Source organism: Salvia hispanica, chromosome 3, assembly GCF_023119035.1.
Source record: "Salvia hispanica cultivar TCC Black 2014 chromosome 3, UniMelb_Shisp_WGS_1.0, whole genome shotgun sequence".
NCBI classification, from domain to species: domain Eukaryota; kingdom Viridiplantae; phylum Streptophyta; class Magnoliopsida; order Lamiales; family Lamiaceae; genus Salvia; species Salvia hispanica.
Genome location: NC_062967.1, coordinates 42,274,468 through 42,296,848, shown reverse-complemented (window position 1 = coordinate 42,296,848; position 22,381 = coordinate 42,274,468). Strand labels below are relative to the sequence as shown.

The 22,381-nt window shown below is 38.7% G+C and overlaps 4 protein-coding genes across 5 annotated transcripts; 1 reads left to right on the top strand and 3 right to left on the bottom strand.

Annotated features, from left to right (window-relative positions):
* Positions 1–424: 424 nt before the first annotated feature.
* Positions 425–9,022, bottom strand: LOC125213570 (DExH-box ATP-dependent RNA helicase DExH9-like). The gene is made up of 14 exons (XM_048114193.1): positions 8,610–9,022; positions 7,962–8,162; positions 7,647–7,865; positions 6,773–7,108; positions 6,148–6,252; positions 5,926–6,036; positions 5,221–5,471; positions 4,466–4,589; positions 4,104–4,386; positions 3,876–4,030; positions 3,272–3,421; positions 2,938–3,170; positions 1,922–2,186; positions 425–1,206 (listed from the first exon to the last, which is right to left on the bottom strand). The coding sequence occupies exons 1-14, from the start codon at positions 8,874–8,876 to the stop codon at positions 928–930; spliced, it is 2,979 nt and encodes a 992-aa protein (XP_047970150.1). The 5' UTR covers positions 8,877–9,022; the 3' UTR covers positions 425–927.
* A 1,928-nt stretch (positions 9,023–10,950) lies between these two features.
* On the top strand, positions 10,951–15,836 carry LOC125213902 (chaperone protein ClpB4, mitochondrial-like). 2 transcript variants are annotated; one of them, XM_048114692.1, is made up of 9 exons: positions 10,951–11,233; positions 11,316–11,772; positions 11,998–12,193; positions 12,535–12,589; positions 12,925–13,075; positions 13,290–13,598; positions 14,015–14,280; positions 14,366–14,802; positions 14,898–15,055. In XM_048114692.1, the coding sequence occupies exons 1-9, from the start codon at positions 10,997–10,999 to the stop codon at positions 14,911–14,913; spliced, it is 2,124 nt and encodes a 707-aa protein (XP_047970649.1). In that variant the 5' UTR covers positions 10,951–10,996; the 3' UTR covers positions 14,914–15,055. The 2 variants fall into 2 exon arrangements, with proteins under 2 accessions (XP_047970649.1, XP_047970648.1); XM_048114691.1 differs by adding an exon at positions 15,392–15,836 and having other exon boundaries at positions 10,954–11,233; positions 14,366–15,295.
* A 1,543-nt stretch (positions 15,837–17,379) lies between these two features.
* Positions 17,380–19,709, bottom strand: LOC125210224 (heat shock cognate 70 kDa protein-like). The gene is made up of 3 exons (XM_048109793.1): positions 19,493–19,709; positions 18,292–19,127; positions 17,380–18,195 (listed from the first exon to the last, which is right to left on the bottom strand). The coding sequence occupies exons 1-3, from the start codon at positions 19,707–19,709 to the stop codon at positions 17,380–17,382; spliced, it is 1,869 nt and encodes a 622-aa protein (XP_047965750.1).
* Positions 19,710–21,131: 1,422 nt separating this feature from the next.
* On the bottom strand, positions 21,132–22,181 carry LOC125210223 (E3 ubiquitin-protein ligase ATL6-like). The gene has a single exon (XM_048109792.1). The coding sequence runs from the start codon at positions 22,179–22,181 to the stop codon at positions 21,132–21,134; it is 1,050 nt and encodes a 349-aa protein (XP_047965749.1).
* Between the last annotated feature and the right edge of the window lie 200 nt (positions 22,182–22,381).

Sequence of the window (22,381 nt, the reverse complement as noted above, 5' to 3'; positions counted from 1 at the left end):
GGGTTTCCTATTCAATTCTTAGTTATAGGTTGCTTGAATCCATCAATTCTTAGTGAAGCATGGATCAAGTAGAGGTATACTTTGAGGCTTGTGGATAACTTGAAGGTTCAGCCATGAATGCATATTAGCATGGTGTAAATGCCTTAGCTTATTCCATCTATGACATTTATCCCTCTTTCTTCATTACCCATTGCTTAATCTTCTTTCTTTTTTGGTTTAGATTCAATAGTTGTTGGATCTAATTTTATCTTTTGCCTACTTGAGAAATTGAAAATCACCACAAAAAAATTAGTAAAATAAAATATCACTTTTGGTTTTCTTTGGGAAATGGATCTCACACTACCTGGATCCTTATCAGTTTTGTTAGTTTCGTTTCTCTACCAGAATATTCTCTGCCCGACTGCAACAATCAGCCAAAGGAACATAATGAATTTGGAAGAAATTGAACCAGTTTATATAATGTCATATCTAGTACAATGGGAAAATCTATCATCAAACTCTAATTGATTCCTTTTCTAAAAGCATTTTACAGCAACAGAAGATGTGGAGAAACATGAAAACAAAAAAATAACAAAACTACTTATAATCTATGGAACAGGAAGTAGCTACTTTTAAACCAACCTATAGTGAAACAGGACAAGTATAACATGATTCAGGTATCTTCTATAGCAACAGCTTTCTTCCCAACTTTGCAGCAAGCATTTAAGTTAAAGTCTCTTCCTTCTGCTTACTCCAGCATAGCACCTTCCCTCTGGAATATGGGGAACTTCGCCAGCTTGTCCCCAATGCCAGCAATGAAGATTCTCCCCAAGTTGGTGGACATTCCAGATCCAAGGTGTTCTCTTCCCCACATGACGTTTACTACACTGGAGCCATCGCTCTCACGCTGAATCATGGTATAAAAATTACTCCCAAGTCGTCTATAGTCTATAAGTACAAGGAGGCAGCAAAGACAATATCTCTCTTGATCTTGGTGACAGCATCCTCAAATCTAACTTCAAGATCTGTCTCACCAATTGATTTTGCAGCTAGTATGAGCTGCTGAAGGAGTTCTTCCAGTCTCCGGATTGCTCGGATCAAGCTGCCCTCAAAAACAGGAGTCATCTCCATAATTTCGTAGAATTTAGATCCTCTAGCCCAAGCATAGACAGCTTCCATGATGTCTGGTCTGAAGGAACTCACAAAATTCTCAACATCAATCTGTACCTGGGGTAAATAGAAATTTGAGATGACACAGGTGAAGGTAATCTTATTTAAATTTAAACAATCACAGAGACCACCATTTCAAATGAAAGGTACATATCAGCATGAAATTGAAATTCTGTTTCCACCATTTCACTTGTAAAAACAGCTACAGTACTATTTTATATTGGAGGCCCTCAAAATGTAAAGCTGTGACAAAATAAATTGACCTGCCACCAGAGATTAAACTAGGTATTTGACTATCTTAAAAGCAGGAGCATATACCTTCCGCAGAAAGTTGACAACTGCCCATAAATTAGTCAAGTAAAACAAAAGAAAACAAAACAAAGCCAACAATTACATAGAGCAATGGTCATTGTCATCTTGTTGTAACCATTAAACCTTGTAAACCAAGCAAAACCCCAGCCACTGATTAGGGAGGTAAAGGTTATCAATTTATGGCTTTATGCATATGGAGTTTGACTCCAAGTCACCAACTAGACCATAATCGAGTCACTGCCCTCTTTCCCATTTGTTAGATAATCCTACTCCTATCAAAATTCTATTCCTTGTGGGCACACGGAATAATATTTTTTAACAAAACAAAGTTTCTATCCTTTCTAAGAACAACGCTAGACAATCTATGAAGTATGCAAACAAGAGATAGCATTAAAAGCAACTACAGACACTAATACTAGAATCAATCTCCAGGAGAACTACGAATAAAGTGAACAGGTACCTTGCACTCAAGCTGAACCTTAGCCACCTTACGTGCAGTCTCCTGTAGTTGCATAAAAAGCAACTCAAGCTCATCCCGCGGCTTTTGAGCTTCCTGTAGTTTTTCTTGCCAAACAAAACATGACAGAAGAGATATCATCTCCTCCACCCTTATATCCTTTAGAACCCCATTGAACATGAGTTCTGTCAATGTCAACTCTTCCGCACTGCTGATTTCACAAGCAACCTTACCCTTTAGTTCAACAACATCATCAGTTGTGATATATCTGTGTATTTGAAAGATCTTCAGATTAATACTGATATATGATAATCATTATTCATAGCAATAGCAGTAGATGAAGAACTTATCACTAAGAAAGAATCAAGGTTCAAGAGTAGCCATAGCATATAAAGTTCTTAAAGAAAGGGTTTTTAGGCATATAATTGGCTCTCCACTTAAATAGGAGAAATTTGAAAACAAACTCCCAAGCTGTCACGCTCTCAAAAATTATTTTGCACATAGATTTTGAAGCCAATTTCTGAGAAACAATATAACAGAGGCAGATAGAGAAGAATGGCAATGTTTCTAGGAGATGTTTATCAAGACATTCTATATTCATAAATAAGTACTCCCTCCGTCCCACAAGAATATGCACTCTTTCCTGTTTAGTCTGTCCCACAAGAATATGCACTTTCTAATTTTGAAGACTGTTTTCTCTCTAATGAGGTGGGACCCATTCTCCACTAACAATACTTTAATTACTCTTTCTCTCTACCTCTCTCTTACTTTACCAATTTTGCATTAAAACCCATGGCGAATCCAAAGTGCATATTCTTTTGGGACGGAGGGAGTAAAATCATAAGGCAAATATTTTAGAGAACAAAGAAAAGACTGAACTAGTGTAACAAAGTCCAAAACAATATCTATCTGGAAAGGACAATCGTTCTCCCTAGATATATATCCACGTCAGCCAAATAAAGGTGGAAGTAGCAGATTTTTGTTTTAAAAAAGAGACATAGATGTTAAGTCATATTTACCCCAGTCTCCTAAGAGTTCTTTTCCTGGCTTTTAATTCATCTTTGAATGCCAACACAGACGAAGATTTCATTGCTTTCTTAAGAGATCTAATTTTTGCTGTAAGTTCCTTCTTCTTATGCAGGACTTTGAGCTTCTGCTCAATCAGAGGAGATTTAGCAACTTCATGCTTCTCAAAAAGATTCTCCAGTGCTTCTGTCCTTCGTGTCGCCTTCCTGTAAGAGCTGCTTTGAACCTGGAGTTTTTAGACCATTAATTAACCAGATTAATTTAGATTAAAAACTTCTAAATACTTGAGTATCAGATCCATAATGGAAAACTGAATTCCTAACTTGCCTTCATGTCATCTTCAGGATCTAGAATAGGTACACCTTCTTTTGCAAATCTTACCAGAACTTCGGACACTTTTTTCAAAGTATTTTCTCGAGCCTCTAATGGAAGAAGATCCTTGGGTATTATTAGCCGGACACTACTTAAGCTATCAATCTGATGACAAGACATCATAGGAAATGTCATCACAAGGAGAAGTACAAATTACTTGCAAAATCAACAAAATAAATATAAAAAATTGAAGAAAAAGTATTGTATTTTATTCTATAACACCATCACTTAAAGTCTGATCTGCATATTGGAGTGCTATGGAAAATATAAATAATTTTCATAGCAAGGAAAGAACAAGTTAACTGAATTATAAAGCTTCCAAAACTAAAAATTAAGGTCATTTAACTGAATTATAAAGCTTCCAAAACTAAAAATTAAGGTCATTGACCAAATTATAATTCTTCATAAATCTTTCCTCAGATCCACTGTAACACCACCCTCTGTTTAAGTTCAGCAGCATTAGGTAAAAAGTAAATGCCAAAATAAATCACATCACATAACGTGAAAAACAAATTCCACCACAAGATATCGAAGAGTTATGGGATAGAAAATATTTTGCCTGTGAAATAGGGATCGAAATGACAGCAGGCTCTCCAGACTCCTTCAAGGGAACAATTCTAATTGTTTTTTTAGCAATTTCATCCTTATGCACTCTACACCTTGTGAGAATATCCACTGTATAGCTTGCATCTTCGGGCTTCTTGTTTGCATCATCTGGGTCACAAGAGTAAGGCTAGTGAGTGAGCGAATACACATAAAGACCACAAATAACTTAAACCCATCTTACCTTCAGAGGCTACTTTAACCCTCTCAAAATTTATGATTACTCCCCATGTGACCTCATCCTGCATAGAGAATGATGGGGAGTCCTCATCATTCTTTGTGCATTGTATAGAAACAAGCCTTCCAGGCTGCAGAAAAGGCAAACAATTTTTTGGAGAAAAAACTATATCACGGATTTCCTTTTTCAGACTTTTGTATTGTTTTAGAAGAGAATAGTAGTTTTCCACACTATCTTCTTCTTCTATTACAATAGAATCCCTCTCTGCTTCAAGGATCTTTGCTTGTTTCTGCAAGGAAAAGTTATATGCTTAGAATATGATTGCACATACGAGCTAAAATTTAAAAAGAGCATATATACCAACTGACCTCAAGATCAGGAATGGCACGATCTGCCTGAAACTGGTAGAAAGAATTACGAAGCAAATTCTCAGGATCCGCATCTGCAGCTCGTATTTGATTTAAAAGCATATTGTAGCTTAAGTGGAATGCACTGCATATTAAGAGAAGTAATCCATCATATAAGCAATTAGATCTATATCCAAGTAAAATATTTTGATTGCAAAAGCAATCTTGAGTGTTTTCAATGACTAATGTTAAAGTCAGTATCCAGATCAAGAATTATTGAAGCAATTGAATACCAGTATATATTTTCATCATTAACAAATAGTTAAAAGCAATCACACGATATAAAACCATTCTCAATTTAAAAACAATCAGACTATTTGTCTGAGCAATAACTAATTAACTGTAACGTAAAAATGAGACAAATTTATACATCTATATAATAAATAAATTTGTCGTAGCCATTAATTTACAGCAGTGTCTAAATCTGTATTTAGAACATAGATTAATACTTATTAATGTGTAGTAATGCACCTTAAAGTATGCAGCTAATGTGTTCGAACTGGAATATACCAAACTAGAAGAATTTATAGCAGGTTAATTATAGGCGATTAGCATGATCAGGAGAACTCAGGACAAGTTAATTATAACAGCAAAAGACAGCTCGAGAAGATGGTACAAAATGAAGCCTACTTCATGCAATACTCCAACTATATCGTTGCTTTTAACTAATAATTATGCCATAACCATGTCACTGAATAACAATTCCGATAAAGCACCTGTTCAAAGAATCTGCACTTCCTTTCAACATAAATTTCACTGTTGAAGGCTCTAGCTTCTCATCAACCATAAGGATGCAAATACCCCGATCATCAATTCCACGACGACCAGCTCGGCCACTCATTTGTATATACTCCCCACTGGATATCCACCTAAACTTATCTCCATCAAATTTCCGAACATTAGTGAAGACAACAGTTTTTGCAGGCATGTTTAGCCCAATGCTGAAGGTCTCTGTGGCAAACAAGCACTGAAGACAGAAGGTAAAAATGCTTAATCAGAAATAATGCATGAGAGAAAAACAACATACAGCGCCAGTTAAATTATTGCTGCAATGCATACAATAAGTGTAAGAGTAAATTCATAAGTAATTTAGGTAATCAACATCTCTCAGCCATAACTAGAAAATATTCACCTTTACAACATACATATGACCATATAGATTTTTTGGCGTCATATCAGAGAAAACTATATAGGTTACAGGAAGTATGCAACATACAGAAGGTAGGTCACTGTACCACTATAGAATCGTACATTAAAAAACTTATGGAGATAATGCTTGCCTTTTCAATTTCCAGACCCAAGAAAACACAAACTTGAGCCAATATTACGGACAGGCTCAAGCACTATTTCTGAGCAAAGAAGTGAAGTTAGACAAATGAGTGATATGAGGTATCATCAACACCTCCTATCAAGTAACTGACCTTGATAAATCCTTCCTGGAACAAGATTTCAATGACTTCCTTCAGTATGGGCAGTAAACCAGAGTGATGTACACCTATGCCTCGTTTCAACAAGGGCAGCATATTTGAAACCTAGGATTGGTCAACATACGAAGACATGAACAATAACATAGTAAGAAGTATGTTCATTATAGTGGTCAATACGTCTTATATTATATTGGATGCGATATGAAATAATCTAACCTGTGGCAGCTTCTTATCATCATCCGACAGCATATCCATAGCACTCCAGAAAATAGTTTCAATGTTTACTTTCTCATCCTCATCACTTAGATCCATTTTTGCCATCTGTTGGAAATAGAATATGTTACTCCCTCCATCCCAAACAATGTGAAGCATTTCTTTTTGGGCACATGATTTTATGCAGATTTTATTGTGTGATAACTGTTAAGTGGAGAGAGAGAATAAAGTAGAGAGATGTTTTTATTTATAGAAATGTGTCACTTTGAATGGGCCAGAGTGAGTATCTACTAACTATAACGGCGCAAATAATAACTATGAATATCTTTACAGCACTGGTCTACAAGCTGGAGATAATTAAAATGGTAATATAGCATGATATTTCTGATGATGAGATAAAAGAGTTGGCAGTCTTACAATAGCACTCTGTACTGCAAGGACACCAAACTTTAGGCTGAATCTAAGTCAGGTGTGGCTCAGCTATTTCTTATACTATGAACTGACATTACGATTGCACATTTAAGATAAATATGCTGTTCATGAAATTATAAAGGTGATTGGTCACTCTTAAAAGGTAGTACTAATCCATCTTATTCGGCCTCAAAAGAATGTAAAGAAAGAATGCTACCTGCATAGCAAGAAATTCACATTCTCTTTTGCTAAAACTGAAACATATGACAGGATCATACTGGCGCAAAATGATCATTTTGATCATCTTAAATATATCACTATCTTCACCAGCTTTACCCGCAACTAAACCTTTCGGACCTTTCCCATTCTCTTTCCTTCTGTCTTCATTGGCCGGAATCAGAGCATTAAGAGCTTTCTGAAAGCTGTCCTCGCGAAACTTACCCTTTTCATCAACCACTAAGTAGAGGCCATCACCTCCACAAGGAAAGACGTAATGCTGAAGGGGTGTTGGCCGATAATCTGTGTAAACAATATGACATGGTTGCTGATGCACCTGGATAATAAATGAGGATATTAGCACAACAATACAAGAGAGAAAATACTGCAAAATAATAGATTCAAGAGAGTTAAAAAAATTTAAAACAAATGGAAACCCCTCAACCCCCAAGAAATATGGAAGTCATTTCTTTACTCGAAATCAATGCGTTGAAAAAGGTCTTTCTATCTCTATCATACATATGCAGGAATCTCAAAGGAACTTCCATCCTCATGCAAATATAATAGATAAGCATTGATAGACTCATAGTTTTCTTATAATTTTGAGTAGGGCTAGGAATTTGTGCAATCATGTCATGTGTCACTAAATAGTCTTTATCAAAATTATTAGTAGATTGTTAGCAGGTTATCATTCACTACCGGATTATTGAGTTTTTAGCAGGTTATCGTTTTATTGTTTTTGACAGGTTGACACAAAACACAAAATATTATGAATATTATCAGACTTAATATTAACATATTCGTGATTTATGTGTTCGGAAGCATAGCATTTGTTAAATACTCCATTAAGCAAAGTGGTGAATCAAGTCAAGTACCTTTGCAACCCAATCAGCAAACTCCCTTGCATTGGGCACTGTGGCAGATAGAAACACAAATCGGGAGTTCCTCGGGGCCATAACTATACTCTCTTCCCACACAACACCTCTCTCTCTGTCTCTCATGTAATGTACTTCATCAAAAATAATCCAGGCCACCTCCCTAGTAATTTCTGATCCTTTGTATTGCATGCTTCGCCAGATCTCAGTGGTCATAACCTGAAACAAGATTCCAAAATCAAATTTATGTAAACTAAAAGAAAGAACACATCAACAACTACGCATATCTGCATATGTAAGTATCAGCAAACTCACCAAGCAAGACGCATTGGGGTCGATAGTGACATCGCCTGTCATCAACCCAACATCAGAAAACTCTTCTTTAAACTCTCTATATTTCTGGTTGCTGAGAGCTTTAATCGGAGATGTATATATCACACGTTGCTTGTTCCGCAACGACATCGCTATGGCATACAAGCCCACAACTGTCTTACCAGCAGATGTATGTGCAGAGACCTACAAACATTTCATAACCATATTCTGTCCCCATCAAAAACAGACCTCTCACACAATAACACACATGTTTTATAAGCTCCTAAACAGGTCATAAACGGTAGAAATAAGCTCCAAAAACTTATAAGCTCCCCCCAAAAAAGTTCCACAATCATACTAAAGTTTATTACTTTCAATATACACCTTTCCAATTTCATCTCTCTAACTCACAATTCTATAAACTAGATTATCCAAACACTTTGACAATATAAGCACTAACAACTTTACGTCTTATAAAGCTCATGAAACATCTTATAGGAAGTAGGAGCTTATAATAAGCTCTCTAAACTAAGCTTGGCCATTGGCCAAACAACTAAGCAATCAACACTAATTGGTTCAACACTATTTGCTGCTCCCCTCCTTCCATTAAACAAAAAAAAAAAATTAACCAGAAAGCGGCGTGTTTAATACCATGACGGATTCTCCGTTGTCGAGACACTTGATAGCTTCCAACTGAAAAGGATCAAGAGAAAAGGGGAATTCCTTGGCAGGCTTTGCTTCACGCTGCTGATTATTTGAAGCGGGAGGCTGGTACCCCTCTGGATACGATACTTCGTGAAGGCAAGTTACAGTTTCATCTATCAAACCATTCTCATCGCCATTCCCATTCTCTCTCCGTTGCTTCAGCGGCGGAGTGTCGCAGCCCTCCTCCAACGTCCGTCTCTTCACCGAACCCATCTAATTACTAGTGGTCGAAGCCGCGATAGGAGAAAGAAGGTGTTGACGGTGGCCGAGGGCCGGCGGCGGAGAAATTTTGCCCTCTGCTGTTGGAGAATTATGGCGACGACGACGTATTGGTTCAGAGGCAAAGACGGGTGCCTGGTTTGGACCTAGGTATAGTAATTATTCAAATTCAAATATGAATATTTTATATAACTATAAAAAGTGTTGAAATTAACCTATTTAAGCTAGAGCATCCACAATAAGAATATGTCAGCCATCCATTCTCTCTCTGTCACGTCATCAGCACTAAAAATCCACTTGCCACATCTACATTTTATTCAAATAGGCTAGCCTTAGGCCAGCCATAGGCCAGCCGCAATAAAAATAATTAAAAAACAACTACATTTACGGAATAAAATTTACGATTAAATTACGAAATTAAATTTACGAGACATATACGGGAAAATTCATTAATTGCATTAAAAAAAAGTACATTCATTTAAAAAAATAAATTACATAATAAAGAAAAAAAACTATCGTCGTGCAGTCCTTTCCGTGCCCACAACTCTTCAATTATATCATTTTGAATATGTTGGCGGGAAACCGCGGGTTCTCTAAGAAGTAGTTGTCAAATAGCCGCTGATGTGCAGCTACGTGATCCCGATCAATCACTGCTCGGCGGTGGAGAACGGGGGGAGGGCGATGTACCGCTCTAGCTCGCGGTTCATGTAGGCCTCCATAGCCTCGTTCATCTGCTGTTCGTACTCCTCAGTATCCCCACCACTACCACCACTGCTACCACCCGCGTTACTCATCGCTCGATATTGCTCTTGTACAGAAATTTAGAGAGAGAGAAAACTCGTTAAAACAAGTGGTGCAAATGAAAATGAAACTAAAATCGCGTATATATAGGTTTTCAAAATTTTTTTTAACAAAGAACAAAAATTGGGGGCTGGCCGATCGGCACGCCACAATGGCGGCCAGCGCTCTCAAATCGGCTAGCCCACGCCGATTCACGGCTGGCCGTTTCCAATAGTTCGGCTAGCCGACCGGCTAGCGACGTGAATCGGCTAATCGGTGGACTAGCCGCTATTGGAGATGCTCTTATGTTATGCTTTCGTATCTAATAAAAAATTGTAAATTTGTAACATACTCTTGTTTAATGAGAATTTGACGTGTTACTTATTTTTTTACTAACTTATAAAATTCAATTTCATAAATATTAAAGTTGTCCAACGTTCAAAAATAAAATATTAAAAATGTTTAATGACATTCACACATTTTAATTTTTAAAATGCACTACAAGAGAGTTCCTAAAAATTGGTTTTGCATATTTGCAATCCCCATAATTCATTTCATTAGCACATATTTGATAGGGGTGATAAGGAATTTTATGAACAATTTACTAGATGAGTTATCACTCCTACCAAACATGACCATTTGTTCCTCTAATCAGATAAGGAAATGCATGGATTTGTATCTTGGGAAGGTTTTAAATTGGTAGTGCCCACCGATTTAGTTATATATGTATGCATTCCGTAAGCAAGAATTATAAACATGGTCCTTCTCATGATGCAAAAAAGATGAAAAGAACTCCCTAATATTTCTATAATTCCATGCCATACCCTTCAAACTCATAGAGCTTTGGCAAATGAAAACAACATAGGTCGATTATATACTCTGGATTGGAAGGAACTCGTTGATGTTTCGGTTGCTCGTGTTTGAAAATGATGGTTGTCGATGGTGGAATCACTGAACTTGATGATAGGCCGACGACGGAGTGTAGGTGCCGGAGTTTAATTGCATAAGTCTTACACATTGATCATTTTTATGGACCTTCCACGTTGCCCGAGGCTAGCATCACAATAAAATGCCCAAGAAGCTCGAGAAAAATTTAAGATTTGGTTATATTGTAGTTTTTAAATTCTAGTTGTATTTTCCTATTTTCAAGTAATAATGAAATAATTTCTCTTTTTCAAAGGGCTAACAGCAAAAAAAATACACTAACTTTTGTCAAATTTAACTGTGAACTATAGTGGTGGAAAGATACACTAACGTAGAACTTGTAGTAATAAAATTTCCATCATAAACCCCATCACACACTTGAAATCTGTTTTCGTTTCAATTCCGCGACGATGCCAATTTCTAGAAGCTCTCCGGCGACGCGCCTCAGCAGGTCGGCCGTCGCAGCGCTTAGGGCAACCGCCAGGGCTCCTCCAACCCCACCACCATCCTCCCCTGCGTTCCGCTCCGCCTCCGCCACGAGTCTCTATGCTCGTCCCTTAACTCCTAACCTCAATGCCAACACAATTTCTTCTCCTTCAGTCTCCTCATCATGCATCCGCTCTTACTCCTCCGCCGCCTCTTCTCAGGTATCTCACCATAATTTTCCTTTTCCTCGCTGAATTAATCACGAATTGCTGTTTATTCCAATATCAATTCGGCGTGTGGCAGATTAGCAACTCCGAGTTCACTGAAATGGCGTGGGATGGAATTCTCGGAGCTGTGGATGCTGCAAAAGACAGCAAACATCAAGTGGTGGAGACTGAGCATCTCATGAAAGCTCTTTTGGAGCAGAAGGATGGCCTTGCTCGGAGGATATTCACCAAGGCTGGTGTTGACAACACTTCGCTGCTGCAGTCCACTCACGACTTCATATCTCAGCAGCCTAAGGTCTCCGGGGATACAACCGGGCCTATTGTGGGCCCGCACTTCACTTCTCTCTTGGAGAATGCTCGCAAATGTAAAAAGCAAATGGGAGATTCATTTTTGTCTGTTGAGCATCTGGTCTTGTCGTTCCCTTCGGATAAAAGATTTGGGCAAAAGCTGTTGGCCAATCTCCAGCTAACTGACAAGGCTTTGAAGGATGCTGTTGATGCCGTGCGCGGCAGTCAAAGAGTGACCGATCAGAGTATGTATTGTACTACCATCTTGCAATTTCTACTTTCAACACCTTTTAGTTATGTTTTGAAAGAGTTTGTTGCAATGTTGGTTCTAGGCAGAGGAAGGATGCGTTATTGAACTACCATTGTTATGCTTATCCGTGTGGATTGATGACAGTTTTAACTATAGACTGCTTTTTGTGCTTCATTTGTTGTTTATGGTTTATAAGTTAGTGTTTATTTTCCAATTGTAGATCCAGAAGGTAAATATGAGGCACTTGAGAAATATGGGAATGACTTAACTGAGCTTGCCCGGCGTGGAAAGCTCGACCCAGTTATTGGACGTGATGATGAGATACGCCGCTGCATCCAAATATTATCTCGTCGAACAAAGAACAACCCTGTTATAATTGGGGAACCTGGAGTTGGAAAAACTGCAATTGCTGAAGGGTAATATCTCAAAACTTTTGCAATTGTGTCTTATTCTGTATTTCGTCTTCTTATATGCTCTTTCAGTAGACCTCATTTAATTTTATATGACATATTCTGATCAGAAGAAGCTTCTCAATGAATATACTCAATTCTGGAAGAACTTGGGAGATTGACTTGGTTTGCATTGCTTAATGGGTGTTCATTTTCCTTTTTCCCGTGTTAGGATTTAGGACAGACATTAACTTATTGCAAACTCTAGCACGTATTGATGATTTTGCACATTGTATATGAAAAGAATCTGTATTTGAAGGTTTAGAAGATGGGATGCAATTATCAATAATACACCATCTATGTTGCAGGTTAGCTCAAAGGATTGTCCGTGGAGATGTTCCAGAACCTTTGCTAAATCGGAAGGTAGTCACTCCATCTTCATCAGTAATAAAACTATCATTTGCAAAGAAGCCACTTGTTCATTACTTCCTCTGTTAGTATCATCAGTCATCACTGAAAATATTAAGAATCATCTGCTCCGGCTGGGGCATATGCACTTGTCATCATTTTTAACACTCTACTCTAACATGCATCTAAAAAGGAGATTCAGATAATATCTGCGTTGAAGTTTAACAGGAGTAGTATTTTTCAGTTGCAGGAGTCCCCTGACCCTTCCAATTTTACAATTTGGTTTTATTGAATATTCTTACCTCTCTCATCATTCTAATTTCGAATCTTCTTTTGCATGTGTGCATTAGTTGATCTCTCTGGACATGGGTTCTTTGCTCGCTGGTGCAAAGTTTCGAGGGGATTTCGAGGAAAGGTTAAAGGCTGTCCTGAAGGAAGTGACGGCTTCTAATGGGCAGTTCATATTGTTTATTGATGAAATTCACACTGTGGTTGGAGCAGGTATTTAAAAAGTTCATTGTAATGAAGCATGATGCTTTCACCTTGTTAATTTGCTTCCGATTAAGATCAAGTTATATTTCTTTATTACTGATTACAGAAGTTACCTTTTGGATATATGATTATGTCCTAATTGTAGGCCTGGGAAATATTGTGATCATGATTGTAATTTGTACACATATGAACATGTTGTGATTAGTAGATTTCTCCATTTCAGGGGCTACTGGTGGTGCTATGGATGCTGGAAATTTGTTGAAACCCATGCTTGGCCGTGGGGAACTGAGATGCATTGGCGCCACCACACTGAATGAGTACAGGAAATACATTGAGAAGGACCCTGCTTTGGAACGTAGATTTCAACAAGTATTTTGCGGACAACCATCTGTGGAAGACACAATTTCTATTTTGCGTGGGTTACGGGAGCGTTATGAACTTCACCATGGGGTGAAAATATCAGACAATGCTCTTGTATCAGCAGCAATTCTTTCGGATAGATACATCACAGAGCGCTTTCTACCTGACAAAGGTAAACCAGAGGTTTTGTTTACACAAGCGACACTATACATGCTCTCATATTACGTTATATTTCTTCCTCTAGCATTACAGATGCATATCAACTAGAGAACTCTTCATCTGGTAACTTTTCAGCCATATATGGCTGCATTATAGTTTAGCAAGCAATAGGGTATGAGCAAAACTAGATTAATTGTTGCCTGAACACAACTTGTTTCTCATATGTTGCTCATCTTTTCTAGTGTGGGACCACTTAAGGCCCTATTATGCAGAAATGAACTAACGCTAGTATAATCCGTCCCAATGATCTTTTCCTTGTTTCAGTAATTATAAAGTTATCTAAACATGAATATTCTAGGGTGTTTACTTTAAGAAATAGATAATCCAAATTCAGTCACACACTCATACAAGTGAAATTTGGTGTGCCAGCCATTGACCTTGTAGATGAAGCTGCTGCAAAGCTGAAAATGGAGATCACATCGAAGCCTACTGAGTTGGATGAGATAGACAGGGCAGTGCTCAAGTTGGAGATGGAAAAGCTGTCTCTTAAAAACGACACAGCCCCATCTTCAAAAGAGCGATTGATGAAGCTCGAACATGATTTGGTGGCTCTAAAACAAAAGCAAGGGGAGTTAAACAAACAGTGGGAAAATGAGAAAATTCTTATGAACCGAGTTCGGTCAATTAAAGAAGAGGTAATAGCTTAAAACTCTCGTAGCAGCTATTAAATTTGCTCCCTCATGCTATCCTTGGACTTATCTATTTTATTGGTGCGAGTAGATTGACAGAGTTAACCTAGAGATGGAAGCTGCTGAGCGTGAATACAACCTGAGTCGTGCTGCTGAACTCAAGTATGGTACATTGATGGCACTCCAGCGCCAGCTTGAAGAAGCTGAGAAAAACATTGCTGATTATCGGACATCTGGAAAGTCATTACTAAGAGAGGAAGTTACGGATCTTGACATAACTGAGATAGTAAGCAGATGGACTGGCATACCACTATCTAATCTTCAGCAGACTGAGAGAGAGAAGCTCGTTTTGCTAGAGGACGTTCTCCACAGAAGGGTTGTTGGGCAGGATATGGCAGTGAGATCTGTAGCTGATGCAATAAGACGTTCGAGGGCAGGGCTTTCTGACCCAAATCGCCCTATTGCAAGCTTCATGTTCATGGGGCCAACAGGTGTTGGTAAAACTGAACTAGCAAAAACTCTTGCTGGGTACCTTTTCAACACTGAGAATGCACTTGTAAGAATTGATATGAGTGAATATATGGAAAAGCATGCAGTTTCACGTCTGGTTGGTGCACCCCCAGGCTATGTTGGGTATGAAGAGGGTGGACAGTTGACAGAAGTGGTTCGGCGAAGGCCATATTCAGTGGTGTTGTTTGATGAAATCGAGAAGGCACATCATGATGTTTTCAACATCCTGTTGCAGCTCTTGGATGACGGAAGGATAACCGATTCTCAAGGACGGACTGTGAGTTTCACTAATACGGTTCTGATCATGACATCAAACATCGGATCTCATTACATCCTCGATACTCTTAGAAACACAGAGGATAGCAAGGATGCAGTATATAATGTGATGAAAAGGCAGGTGGTGGAACTAGCAAGACAAACTTTCCGTCCAGAGTTCATGAACCGGATTGATGAATACATTGTTTTCCAGCCTCTGGACTCGGAACAAATCAGTAAAATTGTTGAAATTCAGGTAAGTTGCTCCATCAGTTTTATATGCTCGACTAGACCAACGTACATGTTCAAGTAGAGGATATACTGATGGAACTATGTATTTTCTTTATCGCAGCTGGATCGTGTGAGAGGCAGACTGAAACAGAGGAATATCAACTTGCAGTACACGGAGGATGCGGTTAAAGTGCTGGCAACTTTAGGGTTCGACCCCAACTTTGGTGCGAGGCCAGTGAAGCGGGTGATTCAACAGATGGTTGAGAATGAGATAGCTATGGAAATCTTAAGGGGTGAAATCAAGGAAGAAGATTCAATTGTTCTTGATCGGATCCCGGATGCTCAGGATAACAACCGATTGTGTATCAAAAAAGTGGAAAACCTAGCCCATGATGCCATGGTTGCAAGCAACTAGTGTTTTGCTTGGGTGGAGTGTGTTCATAGATTAGTTTGGAGATGAGAATTCAGAATGTAGTGGTTTTTGTGTATTAAGTGAACTTTCTTTATTCAGGTGATGGATAACTGATGGTTAAGGCCACTATAATAATGTTAGTTTTATGGTTCCATATAGAAAAGGACAGCGCAGGATCATGCCTTTACTCATATCTTCTTAATCATTCGATTTGTCCCATAATGATGCTGTGGAGCATCTTGTCATGAATGGGATTGTAAATCCTCTTAAGCTCCTCCATCTTCTCTTGAAAGCATCAACCTTGGCAAGTTTGTAAGACTCTAATCCTGGTTTCATGTTTGGTGCAGTCACTCATGCGCATTCCTCGTATCAGCCTTCTCCCTGAACTCCCGAATCATCCTCTCAATTGCCCTTGATGTTGGCAATGGTGACCGTTTCTAAATTGGCGCTATTGGAGAAGCGCAATTTCCTGATTTACGACCGATTTCCCGGTTCAAGAGCGGCGGTTGAGGTGCAGGCTGGGTGGATGTAGTGTCTCTAAAATCAGACGATTTTCCACCAAAACCACCAGTTTTGGTGCAAAAACAAAAGAAAAATTATGTGAAACCCCCTAGTAGTATAATAAAATGACGTTGCTTATTAAATATCGGTCAACTCATCATAAACATTCCGAAAAGCTAAAGGTTGCTACTCAATTCGATGGAATTGACAACTTTATAGTATAAGTTCGTCTCTTTGTGAGATTTTCAACGTCCCATAAAGAAAGCGACATTTGGGACAATACGTAAATCAATGCATGATCGGTAAGTTAAGAGAAATGAGAAGAATAATAAAAATAGTGTTAGTGATTGTGAGATCTTATATGAAAAGTTTTCATTTTTGGTACGTCTCATTAAAAATGAAATGTTTCTAAAAATGAAAATAATACTTTCTCTATTTTTTCTTATCTCTTACTTTAATCTCTCTTTATTAACTCACAAATAAAATCTTGTGCCGAAAAGAAAATGTTGCATATTTAATGGGAGGGAGGGAATACTATTTTTAGTGTTTAATAGTGGATCCTAGTTGTATAAGTTGTAAATAAATTAATACACAACACAAATGTAATACTATAACTACATACTCCCTCCACTCCGTGGTAGTTGAATCATTTTATTTCTTGCACTCATTTTAGAAAAATGATGGTAATAAATAGTTAAAGTGAGGAGAGAGTTATGTAAGAGTGAGGGTGGTTCCGTAAACCTTGGGCATCTCTAATTGTAGTACTCGTGTACCATTTCAGAAACTGAATTATATTTTCAAAAAAAAATCAACTCACATTAGCATCAAACAAATAAAAGGTGGTACATGACATGTTGTATAAGAATGAATTTATGATACCCAACAATTGTTAACGGTATATGAGTAATGGACATTAAATCAGGATATCAAATTATTGTCTCAGAATACAAATTCACGACCATCAAACAAATAAAAGGTGGTACACTAATAAGCAACGTTAACTCATAATTGCATTACTAAATTGAAATAAACTTTACTACACATGACATTCATGTAATTTATTTCAAAACTTCTTTTTTATATATGTACAGATATAGATACTATAATATTGTGTTTAATTCTAAACTAAAATTTCATATATATATGTAAAGACACACACACAGCGCACGATCATGCCCTTACACATATGCTCATAATCAATCTACTTGTTCCATACTGTGGAGGAGCATCTTTGCTTGAATGTGATTGTAAATCCTCTTAAGCTCCTCCATCTTCTCTTTAAATGCATCAACCCTCGCGAGTTTGTTCGACTTGATCCATTCCGTTGCAGCCTCGAAAGCCTTCTCTATCTCCACCTTGTCGTCCGCTCCAATCCGGGCTTCACATCTCATGGCGTCCCTCATGTTGTACGCGTAGTCCTCCAACGCAGTCCTCGCATCAACCTTCTCCCTAAACTCCTCATCCTCCAGCTTGTATTTTTTCCCATCCCGAATCATCTTCTCGATCTCTTTTCTAGACAGCCTGCCCTTGTAGTTGGCAATGGTGATCTCGTTTCTCAACCCGGTGCCCTCGTGCTCTGCTGACACATTCAAGATACCGTTCACATCAATGTCGAAACACACTTTGACTTTTGCAACACCTCTGGGCGCTGCTGGAATGCCTCTCAGAACGAATTCGCCTAGCAGATTGTTCACGGTTGTCTTGCTTCGTTCGCCCTCAAACACCGCAAACCTGCAACTGGTCTGATTGTCACCGGTGGTCGGATGAATATTCACCATTCTTGTAGGGATTGGTGTGTTCCTCGGAATGAATACTGACATCACATCTCCATAAATTCTAAGACCAAGTGAAAGCGGATTGACATCGAAAATGATGAGCTTTTGCACATTGCCATTGCCTTCACCGCTCAACTTGGCAGCCACCACTGCAGCACCATACGCCACAACTTCGTCTGGATTAATGCTCTTGCTCGCCTCCTTCCCATCGAAAAGCTCCTTCAGCAACTCCTGCACCTGTTGGCAATTATGAAACAAAAATAACTATGACACATTGGTGTAATAAATAGACAACAGACAATTATATAAGTCTAATGGATTTTTAAATAGAACCTTCGGAATCCTACTCGACCCGCCTACGAGCACCACCTCCTCCACGCTGCTCTTCTCCACCTTTGCATCACTTAAACACTTCTCAACCAGTTCAATACACTTTTTGAACAAATCCATGTTGAGCTCATTGAATTTGGCGCGAGAGATATTCGAAAACAGATCAATACCCTCAAACAAAGATTCAATCTCAATATTAGTTTGGGAAGTAGATGAAAGGATCCTCTTCGCTCTTTCACAAGCACTCCTTACTCTCCTAATAGCTCTTGGATTCATACTAATGTCCTTACCATTCTTCCTTTCAAACTCTTTTACAAAGTGATCCACCATCCTACTATCAAAGTCTTGGCCCCCAAGATGAGTATCGCCGGCAATAGCCTTCACTTCAATGATATCTGCCTCAATTGTGGCCACAGAAACGTCGAACGTGCCACCTCCAAGGTCGAAAACCAGCACATTCTTAGCCACATTGCCCCCATTATCCAGACCGTATGCAATGGCTGCAGCGGTAGGCTCGTTGATGATCCTTACAACATTGAGGCTGGCAATGGTTCCGGCATCCCTGGTGGCCTGGCGCTGAGAGTCGTTGAAATAAGCAGGCACGGTGACGACAGCGTTCTTCACAGGTGATCTAAGATAAGCCTCGGCGATATCCTTCATTTTGGAGAGCAGCATTGAAGAGATCTCCTCAGCTGAAAACTGTTTCTCCTCCCCTTTGTAGCTCACTACTATCATAGGCTTGCTGTCGGTGGGGTGAGGAATGACTTTGAATGGCCACAGTTTCATGTCACTCTCAACCATTGGGTCATTGAATCTCCGGCCAATCAGCCTCTTTGCGTCTGCAAATTAGCTAAGTAAGAAACAATACAAACATCTTTATCTAGAGCATTGTTTGTTCGATATGCATAACTTAGCATATTTAAGATGTTTGATCAATTCTCGAGTTTAAGGTGCTTCTACATGGTAAAAGAAAATCGTTTTATATTGTCTAAACAATGTTTCCTCAACTTGTCTTACACGTAGAATTTTGTTTTTCTTTAACTAAGTTGTACTCTCTCCGTCGTGAACAAAAGACTCGTTTTGCTATTTTGGAAAATTAAAAGTGTCTTTTAATTCACAAACGGAGGGTGCATTAGTTTTTATTTAATTGTAATAATAGTTATTAATGTTGAGATAATAAGTGCATAGACGAGAAAAAACTGACCGTAAACGGTGTTAGTTGGAGCACTAGCGACTTGATTCTTGGCTGCATCTCCCATGAGACGCTCGTCGTCGTCGGTGAAAGCAACGTAAGAGGGTGTGGTGCGGTTGCCCTGATCGTTGGCTATGATCTCAACGCGGTTGTGCTGCCATGCTGCCACACACGAATACGTTGTTCCCAAATCGATCCCGACCGTCCGTCCTTCCTCCTTTCCCGCCATTGATGCAGATGCGCTTTCAAACTGTGAAATTTTGAACACAGAACTACTAGAATTCACGATAGTTATGAGAAGTATATATAGCTTTTAGGAATCATTAAGTGAGACTTAAATAGGGGATTTGTTTACTACTCCATTTAATTATTGGATAAATCATACTCCACATAGAGTTGGATACGACTAAGCTTTATTTTAATCTTTTAAACAGATACTCATGCAAATAAAAGGACACACTTAACTTAAATAAAGCGTCGATAAATTATAAATCGGTTTTATTTAAACTTATTTCCTTACTATTTCCTCTTAAATTGCCCTTTTTATATGAAATTTTCAAAAAGTAAGGTTTTTCCCACGAACTTTAAAATTGACAAATAATATCATGAACTTTACCCTGTGTTTGTTTTTTTCCCATGAATGAAAAAATTCCCACAAATAATATCATGATACGGCAACAATTTTGAAAGCTTCAGGCTTTTCAATCTTTGATGATAGTTTTTGTTGAAGCACATCCTCCAAAATTGTTCTTCAATCTATTAAAATAAAATGAATTTTTCATTCGTGGAAAAAAACAAACCCGGGATAAAGTTCGTGATATTATTTGCCAATTTTAAAATTCATGGGAAAAACCCAACCTTTTGAAAGTTTTATGATATTAGATGCCAATATACTTTTTATATTTGTAAACATACCACTAAAAACGTTTTTGGTTATTTCCATTTATATAAACTTTTACTTATGGAACCGCTATTACTTCAGGAAAGTTCAAATTGAATTCAGATATAGTAATATTTTATTTAACAAATCTATAAAACGATATCAGATTTTAAAATAATATGTTTAGAGTTTTTAACTTATTTCTTATGGCTAATTCCTTTTTAGGACATTTAATTTACAAACTTATGTACTGTATTACAATCCTTTACACTTCAAGCAACGTTCATAGTTAACCAGCGGCGAATACAGAGTTTTTGAATTAGGGGTGCAAATTTTATGATAAATAAATATATGTATAAAATGTTAAAAATAAAATAATACTCTTTATAATTATATATCTGAATTTTATGAGTTCAACATGAAAATTTTAAGATATAGAGAACACGGATGGAAAAAAATAGTGAAATTTAAGAATCATTCTCATATATTATTAAATATGTTAAAATATCAATAACTGGTTAATAAGACTATGATGTTATCATAGTAAAAAATTATTAAATCAATAACAAGCTAATATTAGTCTCTGATTTACGTCACAGCTACGACCAATCCTTCTTTCTTAGATTAGAAAACAATATTATCCATCATTAGATATATTACCAAGAGCAAGAAATTAAAACACAAAAATCAAATCAACCAAAGAATTCAAAAATATTTGGTTGCTGTTAATAAGCTTCCCTCTAGTGATCTATTCTACTCAAAGTCAACATATTAAACCGGGGACGTACTCCGGTTTTCTGACATTAAACCGGCTTCAATGTCCGTCGTCGGCTCCAACGACACGAAAGAAGGTATCCTCAGCAGCGACCCACTGCTTCCCCACTTTCGTCGACCTTCACCTTTCGAGAAAAAACCCCATTGGCCACTCCACTCCTCGCTTCTAAAACCTCTCCGCAAGCTCCTCGTTTTAGGCAGTAAAGTAGCCACGCATCTCCAGCGCCGGAGTGAACCGGTCGAACCGGTCCGGTCCATCATCTTCTTCCTAACCGTGTTTGGCAGCCTCAATGTGAACCGGTCGAGATTTTCCACCGGTTGGACCAACAAGCGCCCGGTCGAGTGCGACCTAAACTTATCCAAAGCGACCACTCTCGCGGTCGCGCACGACCTGAGGGACCGGAGCGGTAAATCAAAGCCGGGGCTCGGGTTATCATCATCCCCTTCTATTTGAATCGCGATTTCGCCGGTTCTCGAGTTAGTCTCCTCCATAATATTGCCAATCCCCGGTTCAAGCAGATGAACCGGTTCGTCGCCGGTCTGTGGGGTGAGATTGGCCCGGCAGACCGGGCAGGTGACGTTTGACTCGAGCCAGGTGTCGATGCACTCGGGGTGGAAGGCATGGTCGCATTTGGGGATCAAACGCAGCGTTTCGTGGTCCTCGAATTCGCTGAGGCAGACGGCGCACTCGAGCGCGCTCTTCCCGATCTTGTGCTCCTTCACCTCCGCGTAGGTGAACGTCGGGAATGCGTCGAGCACCGCTGCACCGAGGCCGCGGGGAACGCGCACTACGGTGGCGGTGCGGTAGCGGACGCGCATTGCGGGGGCGGCGGCGGCAGCGGCAGCGCACATTTCGATGCAGATCGAGAAGAGCCACAAGAGTAAGGCGACGGCGATGAACCCGGCGATGATGGTCCACGCCACGGGGCTGATCCTGGCGCAACGGTAGTAGTGGCTGTCGTTGGTGGATTCCGTCGGCAGCTGAGCTCCGGCGAAGCTGAGAAGGAGGATTAGGGATTGGAGGAACAAAATCCGAGGGGTTTTCATGTTGAGAATTTTGATTAATTTTGCGAGGGAGATTTCAGATTAGGTAAAACGACGTATTAATAGAGGAGGGGATGAGATACTAATAAAAGGAAACTTAACTTAAATAAATAGTCTTTAAATTATAAACCGATTTTATTTAATCTTGTTTCCTTATTAATGTACTATTATTTGATTATTTCCTTCTTAAATTCCTCTTTTTA